Source organism: Cryptomeria japonica, chromosome 2, assembly GCF_030272615.1.
Source record: "Cryptomeria japonica chromosome 2, Sugi_1.0, whole genome shotgun sequence".
Taxonomy (NCBI): Eukaryota; Viridiplantae; Streptophyta; class Pinopsida; order Cupressales; family Cupressaceae; genus Cryptomeria; species Cryptomeria japonica.
The window spans coordinates 153,484,392-153,493,285 of NC_081406.1; the positions used below are offsets into that span (position 1 = coordinate 153,484,392).

At 34.0% G+C, this 8,894-nt stretch overlaps 1 protein-coding gene across 1 annotated transcript; it reads left to right on the plus strand.

Moving 5' to 3' along the window:
* The first annotated feature begins 1,095 nt into the window (after positions 1 to 1,095).
* Positions 1,096 to 3,010, plus strand: LOC131071330 (uncharacterized). Its single transcript, XM_058007121.1, has 2 exons — positions 1,096 to 1,253; positions 2,130 to 3,010. Exon 2 carries the CDS (start codon positions 2,163 to 2,165, stop codon positions 2,865 to 2,867), a length of 705 nt encoding a protein of 234 aa, XP_057863104.1. The 5' UTR covers positions 1,096 to 1,253; positions 2,130 to 2,162; the 3' UTR covers positions 2,868 to 3,010.
* Positions 3,011 to 8,894: the final 5,884 nt, after the last annotated feature.

Here is an 8,894-nt window from a genome sequence, read left to right on the forward strand (position 1 = left end):
CGATAACTCTATAATGACAATCTCTCAAAATCTTGAGCATGGTATCACTAGCATTCCAAATGTAATAATAAAGAATAATCAATTTTATCTAGCTCATGCAACATCAACCCTATGATAGATAAACTATGTACTCTACAAGTAATAGTCTTAAGCTTCTTAGAAAGTCCATCCTAATTCTTTTCTAGGAGTATAATCAAGTTTTTTTCCATCATGCAATGTCAACCCTATAACAAATGCATTATATACTCTAAATATAGTAGGCTTGAGCTTCTTAGAAGTCACATTTTATTTTCTAGTTGTTGCGATTGAGTTTGAATAGTTGCAAGTTGTTTCTCAATTTTATGTGCATTTGTAACAAGCTTTACAAGAGGTGATAGATGTTCATCATTTATAGAAGGATGTTAAAGTATTTGCATAATAACTCTATGAAAATTTAAGTTCCAAAATACAATCACATATTTGAGTTTCTAGAGTTGGTTAATAATATAGTTTGTTCAAAATTTTTGGTAACTAGATCGTGATAAATTTATACGATAAGGGAAAACTCTAAAATAGGTTTTAACCAGGAGTAGTGGTGAGTATTGAGAAAATAACATACCAAGCTTGGCGAACACATGGATAGAACTAAAATACATGTTTGACATAATGCATATTGTAACAAGGATAGAAGAGGATAGATTGGGAACAAGCAAAAACAAATGACCTTTAAACAAAAAAATAGCTATCATATAATAACCTCCAATCCTTAATAAATTGTTAGAATAAAAGGTGGACATCTTGAGTTCAAATATATTTTTGATAAAGACATGTTTAAAAAACTTTACCCTTTTGAATTAAGTTAATTATACTAATATTTTTTAAATAAATAAATATTATTATATTAGATATAAAAAATTTCTGTTATGGGTAGGTGGTACTTAATATTTTATAAATGAAAGTTAAAAAAAAAATCACTTAGAATGTTCGAGCTTAAGAAATGAAAGGAAGAAGAAAACAACACGACGAAAACAACGCTTAGAAAATCATTTGAAATACGTAAACTATCATAAATGGGCATTCATGAATAAATATTAATTCCTGTGTATACTGGTCAGACCAGAAATACCAACGTTTGTTTTTATTGTCTATCCTCTGACTCTACTGGGTTTATATTTAGTCCAGAAATGATCAGCATTTGCAGAAGCGCATCACTTTGCTGGAAGAGAGACTCAAAATAGCAAAAGGAAGTCCTCAATAGTTACACTCTTTACCAGGTATATCTGTTTTCTCAATAAATGGCTAAGTTTGCATTTCTGGAAGGAGTTCTACGCTTTTCATTCGATTCACTGAACTCTCTTAAGCTTCGAAAGCCTCTGTAAATTTCTTATTTTGAACATTTTGATCAAATTATAATTTTTTTTTGACCGGCCATGCCTGTAATCACAGTGTTCACGAAAATCCATTACAGGAATGTCTTTGCACTCACAATTTTTGTTATTATATTTATATATAATATAGCCATCCCTGTATTGGTTTACTCCCGTACCCTAGGAGTATCCTGCTACTCCTGGTAACTATGTCTGGAATTATATTTACAGAATTTTAGATCGGAAAGGTGGTGCAAAGTCTGCTCGAAAGCAAAAAATTGGAATCCACACATGAGATTATAACAGTTAATTAAATTGTAGGGAAAAGCTTCTGAATTTTGCTTTTTATTGCTTATTCTGTTTAGATGACGGATACAAAGTTTGTGATATAAAATATTGGTTCATTTATTTACTCTCATACCCTAGGAGTGTCCCGCTTCTCCCTGTAACTGTGTCTGCAATTATATTTATAGTATTTTAACTCAGAAATAAGCTTTAAAGTCTCCTGGAAAGCATAAAATCCATACGTGAAGTTTCAGCACTCAATTAGATTGTAAGGAAAAGCTTCTGTATTTTATTTTTTATCATTTATTTCTGTTTTGATGATGAACAAAAAGGCTTGATCTAAAATATTGATTTTTCATAAATTTTCCCTTCAAGCATAAAATTTGGTAAAAGGTTTCATAAAGTTTTTCGTTCTTCTAAAATTGCGTGAAATTTATGTGGTTTCTTTTTCTAGACTAGTACTGTCTACGAGGTATGAAGGATCAATATTTTATGCAGGTTTACGGAGGCTTTTTACTGTTTAAAGAGGAAATGGCGTGCCACGAAAATGAAAGTGAGGGAGTAAGTCCAAGAATTTCATTTTCTTTCAACCTCTCGGTAACTGACAGAACCTGGTCGGAGAAGCCAAAGAGAGAAAACGGAATCAGTACCAAATATGCCAAAGAATTTGAGTTTTGCACAGTAAATAACTGCATCAAAACCCTGTCATATGCCGATGAATTGTTCGTAGACGGCAAAATTCGGCCTCCAGGTCGCGGTCTCGAATCTCAGCGAAAAAACGTGACTCGTCATCTGAGTCTTGAAAAATCCAGGCCCTCTTCACCGGTTCGATTTGCATCCTTTCCTCCTTCAAAATCGGAAAGTGCAGCCAGGAAGCGCAGACAAAAGCCGGCCGGCAGGTGCATAAATTACTATTTGTGCATTTTTCCATTTTCTCGGCGTAAATCGAAAACAAAAGAGTTTAAACCCAACTCAACAGTAACAAAGCCACCGGAATTCGGCAAAGCCATAACAGGTGCCTACAGCTCTCCTTCCTATGCAAGGAATGGGAAATTAATGGAGTCTTACAGTCCCAAAGCCTTACAGAATAACTCCCTGCCCAATATTTCAGGGGTAAATATGAAAGTGAGTCCATTACTGAATATTAGCCCTGCCCTCTTTGGCTTAAATGCCTTCTCCAAAAAAGAAGGCAGGAACTCTCTTCATTCTTTCTCTGCTGGCTACATAGATAGATAAATATGAACGTAGAACTGAATATCTTATTTTATTGGTGCTCCTGTAGATTAAATCCATTTCCTTTCAAAAGTTTTGTACTGTCACTCGCACAATTCTGTATTCACAAGAAACTTGGGTTGGAGTGAATAGGTGTTCAGTGTAACAAGGAGTCCTAAACTTGTACACTCAATAATGTTTTAATTATAGTGTTAATGAAAATTTGTTTTAATTATTTTAATAGAAGGAATTGAAGTCCCTTTGTTCTAATTGAAAATTTGTTCGAAACAAAGTCATCTCTATTGTAGATTCTTTTTCTAGCTCTTAATTATGTTTAATATTAGTATTTTATGATTTTTATTTTTAGATAGAGGATTTTATATCATCCATAAGAAACTTTTAGGTACCTAATAGGGGAGTGCAGGTATTTAAGCTGAAACCTCTGTCAAGTTGAGAGTTAAGGATGCATGGGTTATCCATTCCACCAATTTTGTCTTGGACACGACCTGAAACTCATCCCTTACATGATGTCATGGCCTTGCACTCAACAAGACTTGATCCCCAGTGATCTTTTAAAACCACTCAACTTCACTAGTAGATCAAGGACCCATTGTCTCAATTTTTTATTCTTTCATACTATCCCAAATAAATAATAATGGTGCTGGCTTGTTTCCTTATGGTAGTTTCTTGCTTCATTCTGAGCTACTTGCTAATGGTTGGTGTGGAGAATTGTTGTATGTAGCCAAGTATGGTCTTATTACAGGGAATTATGATGACACCTTATTGAAGTTTGAGGCTCTTATTGATCATGTATCACTATACAATTTGGCTATGGCATTGGATGTCTTCATGGGAATCCACTCCTTATTGGATGCTATGGTAGTTATCTTGAGCCCTCCGTATATGGCTGAACCTTTGTAGGTTGTCCCTCTGGATTTGGATGAGAATTTTGATGCTTTTGAAGGCAACTTGGTTGCAGGACTTATCCCTCCTGCGGAGAGTACTATGATGGATTTTGGATGGTTCCTTTTTTGGTCCTGCGTTCATTCCCCAATGTTGATTGGGCTAGGGTGGTGTTTTTTCTTTGCTAGTTTACGTTTTTCCACTCTTAGTCTGGCTGATGTATATAACTCATTTGGGGGATGGTGATGCATATTATATTGGGTTTTATAATTTCAGGGTGGGTTATATGTACTTGACATTATGCCATTTTGATATAATTAAATCTGAGTTACAACTGGAGGTTTTCTTCTTGGTTCTTTCCTATCGGTATGCTCTTTTTGAGCCAGGCTTTATGTAAATTTCCTTTATAATTTAATAATTTTTTTTAGTGGCATAGCCACTTTTATCGAAAAAAAATCAACATATCACTTCTCTCTTTTAGAGGATTTACAAATCCACCATGATAGTTTGTAAATTATGAAAAATGGTTATGAAAAGTTATAGAATTTTAATTTAAAGATAAAATAGATTCATTTTTTAATAATTAATAATATTTTGTACTCTATATTAACTTATAAAATGAAATATAATATATAAGTTAAAAAAAAAATGGGTTGAACAATATCACACTTTAAAATGTTTATGCAAGAAACTATAAGAAAAGTATACAAAATTGTCAAGCCATTAAGTAGATAGTGTAATTTCAGTAGGAAGAGGACACATGTTTGTATTAGAGGGTTTATCCCCATCATCTGGGAGGTCTTAGCGATTATGGATTGGCTCCCAACCCATAAGGGGCATTGTCATCCTCTTTTACTTGAATAGTAGGAACAAGAGAAATTAGAGAAATGACAAGAGCCAATTCAATGTACTTGCCTCTATTTGTCCGTGCAAAACTTATCTATCATTTATCTAATTAGTAGATTGAGCAGATTTCTATGGGGCCCAACCATATCCTTCATATTAAGTAAATTCATGTGATCCTTGAGAAAAGAAATGCAATTGGCCTTTAGAATGAAAAGTACGACTAATGACCATGTTTGTGCCCTTGGGGAGGGGAAGGGCCCTTGTAGGAGGGAGAGGGTGGCACATGTGCAATAGTACACAGAGAATTTCCCCAATGCTTTATAAGATTGCAAGTGGGAAACCTCCAATACAACTTTATTGTCTTATACTCGAATCTATAATAAAACATTATACCATATCATGGATATATAAAATATGGGAATCCACATAAGCTTTAGAAAATAGAATTTTTTTATTCTTTTCATATATTTAATAGAATCTACACTCTCAAAGAATGAAATATTTAAATACATTTAGCTAACATTCAAGGCAAGTTCCTAAGAACATGTGCGGAGAGAAAAGATAAGGATGAAAAGAGTTAGAAAAGGTAATAAATCAATTGGGGCCATGGGAAAGAATAGAAAAGATGCTTGCAAGTTTCTATATGTTCATGAAGGATAAAGGAGATTAGAGGCACCCAAATGGACCAAACAAGATCCAATGGAGAGTTCTTGGAAAAGGAAACACCAAGTATAATGAGCAAACTCGGGATCCAAAAAAGTTGACTAAATTATATGAAACCTAAACTACCATTGAGTGGTAGTGGATTGAAGATTCAACGTATCATTAATATTTTGAATCAATTGTAGATGTGAAGAAATCCACTGTTATCCTAAATAGAAGGCTTTTATTCCTTAAAAGGTGTGTTTAATATATTTTTCTATTATTCCACTAAGGTTTGGTATATTAATCCTAATTTTTTGGATCATTTATGAGGAAGAAACTCCACAAATGATTTGAAAATATTCATAATAATTATTAGAAAGTTGGTACTAAGCCTTAAAGTCAAACCAAGATGTATCCAATTTCTCACATGGTTTTGAAAAAGAGGTCTAAAATGATCCCTGTATGAAAAAATTAAAGCCATGAAACATAGGGACCTTTGGCTAAATTTCTATCATAGCAAATCACCAAAGGTATTGTTGGTTGACGAATTTTTTAATTTTAAAATTATTCTTATTCAATGCAGCCAATTCTTGATGGTTCACTAAAAATTCTAAATAATCTTGGTAATGAAAGTGTCTTATATCTGGACTAGTTCCTTAATAACAAGAATTGAATAGAATCCAAGAACATTACAAGCCTAATTTCCATGATTGGTAATGAAAGTGTCTTATATTTGGACTAGCTCCCTAATAACAAGAATTGAATATAATCCAAGAATATTATAAGCCTAATTTCCATGAGGAACTCGAAGAAATATAATTTAATAGATGAATTTTTAGGTTCATTTCTGTAAAGCGGAAAATCGAACCCTAGATGTTCCCCCACTCCATGGAGAGAGAAAGGAGGTCACTAGGATTGACGGTTTTCACTTAGGAGAGACTTTACATTCAAAAGAGGGGTTGAAACTCACAAGATCCAATCCCACACAATGCAAGATTGAATTCTAAATCAGTTTCAAGGGTTAAGACATCAAGGATACCCTCTTTTGTAAAGAATGTAGATAGAAGGGTTGAACTAGGAGTGCATGTAAAGTAAGAAAGATTCCCTTGTAGACGGAGATAGGGACACGGGATGAAGCTACAGACCTGAAATTAGCAGTAAAATGTTGAGACAATGCTGTCCTGCAAATTTGAGTGAAAGTTGATGGGATGATGGCGCCTGGAGTGCACACGGTCCTCCGAAAAATCCGCGAAACGAAGGGGGATCTGTTCATCTTTGCACAAGGATTCCAGATCTTCAATTACAGCCGCGTACTTGCAACCTACACACAGAAAAGAGAGGACGATTGGGGGGTTAAGGATTAGGGGTTTGCCTTTAGGTCAAACCCCGATTTTGGAATTAACCAAGAAATGAGAATGCTGTAAATGTAAGTGTTTGTAATGTAATCAAGTACTGATACCTTGTTGTAAGAATGTTTGTATTCTTACATGCAAAGGTGTAATGATGTTGTATGTTGTATGTTGTATGTTGTAAGTGATCTCCTCTTCAATGGTTGAATCCTTGTCTTGAATGCAACATCTAGCCTTGAATGGAGACTTAGAATGCTCAATTGAAGGAATGCTTGAATGCTTGAATGTTTGAATGTTTGCCTAGCACTTCCGCCTCTTGCACTTGCTTATTTTCTTACTCTCCTTTCTAGGAGGGGAAAAAGTAGTTTATATACTTGTCAATTAGGGTTAGGAGACTGATTTTTCCGACCTTAGGCCGACCTAGGAACATTATTTTCCAAATTGAAAACTTAAAGACCCGATGCCCAACAAGAGACCGGGCCCAAAATAGGGCCACAGACTAGGGTGCTGGGCGCCATGGTCTTGAGGGACCAGGGTGCTAGGCGCCATGGTCCTGAAGGACCAGGGCACTGGGCGCCATGGTCCCACCTCCCGGGATAGCAGGGTGCAAGGAGGATCAGGCCAAGGTGCAAAAAGATGCAGTTTTTGATGTCACAAGAAGGTTTCGGGGTCTCCATTCAGGTTCAACGTTGTGCCGCCATTGTGAAGACCCAAATGCAGTCGAAATTGCAAGTGTTGCAATTTTAGGACGCTACAATTTCCTTAAAGGGATGCAGTTATTCTTTTGGAACTTAAGGCCAAGCCTCAATGATAGGTGTTGATAAACCCATGGTGTCTTGAATCACAAGGAATGAAACATAAATCTCTACTGGGTATGTGAAATCAGTTTCTCTACTTAGAGGAAGCCCAAAGAAAATATCTCAACAATGCCTCAAGCTTGTAAGTTAAGAGGCTTTTAAAAAGATCCCAGTAGGAAGAATTATGGGTAATCTCACAAGAATGGGTTACAAATTTGTTGCATCCTGATTTTTACTTGAAATCACATTTTTTTTAGAAAATATATTGATTTAAGCAATGAGAAGTCCCATTTGAAGTAATTAATTGAAGAGGATTATATCAAAGCATCTTTGATCAAATTTCATTGCATATAACCCCTATTCTTGAATCATACTTGCAATTGAGTTTCCTCTGGACCTATCAAAATGCTAACAAAAAATATCTTTTACTTTCCCTTTTTGGGGGTCAAATGAATTCATTTAAAAGTTAAGTTTTGTAAGTATGTTGTCTATATTATAATCTTTCAAAAATGTATAATTTTAAATAAATTTAATTTTATTAATATATATATATATATTTTCTTTCAAATGTAGGTTTTTCATTGAGCATTAAGGTCTTTGTTTCACACATCTAGAAAAATAGTAAAATAGAGAAAAAAATTGCCAAAAATATCTTTGCCATAGGTATTGATATCCTCATGTTTCAACACAGAAAGAAGAAGTTAGATAAGATATTTGAATATGGGTCTCCTCTCTTGAAAAGTGAAATTCACTCCTAGGTTATGTGAGGCTAGGTCTTAGTTGTGTGGAATGCGTCAATTGGGACAATGTAATTATTTCATAAAGGGGGTCATTTGCTAGTATCTTCAAACATTCTGTTGCATATGGAAACCTAATACCAAATCTTTCTCTCCAAGAAATAGCTATATTTTTTTTGAATTTTGAGTGATATACATGCAAAATCAAATTTGAAAGAGAGACAAATCTATTCGAACCTATTCTAACATCGATTGTGAAATGAATAGCAAAAGAGTAGAATGGTACAAGAAGTAAAATGAAATAAATGCTTAAGCTATTTAGATAATGACAATTTTCATACTAATTTAATGCGTGTAATCATTAGAATGAATCATATAAACAACATGAGTATAAATTGGAATTTCACAGTTCATATAAATGCAATGCGAACATCAAAAGAAATTGACATTAATTAATTTTCAACATTCATGAAAACACAAAGTCATTATCCATCTGAACATGTGATATGAATCCCTCCTCGAGAACTTTGAAATTAGATCCAACGAAGTTATCATCTTCAGCAAAGAAAATATAAAATCACCAATACCAACTACAAATTTGTTTGGAAAATAAGTAAAAACATCAAAATGTTTTGAATTTGATTTTTGTATTCAAGTTTCACAATGTTCAACAACAAATCACATACTAAAATTGTAATGTAAATTTGATTATAATATGTGCAATGAATTGCCAATGCTAAGCTCAACAAAATTAAAAGATTAAATAGATTTTAT

Bases quoted from the DNA above. Each gene is read 5' to 3' on its own strand.
- LOC131071330 (XM_058007121.1), top strand. From the start codon at position 2,163: ATGGCGTGCCACGAAAATGAAAGTGAGGGAGTAAGTCCAAGAATTTCA.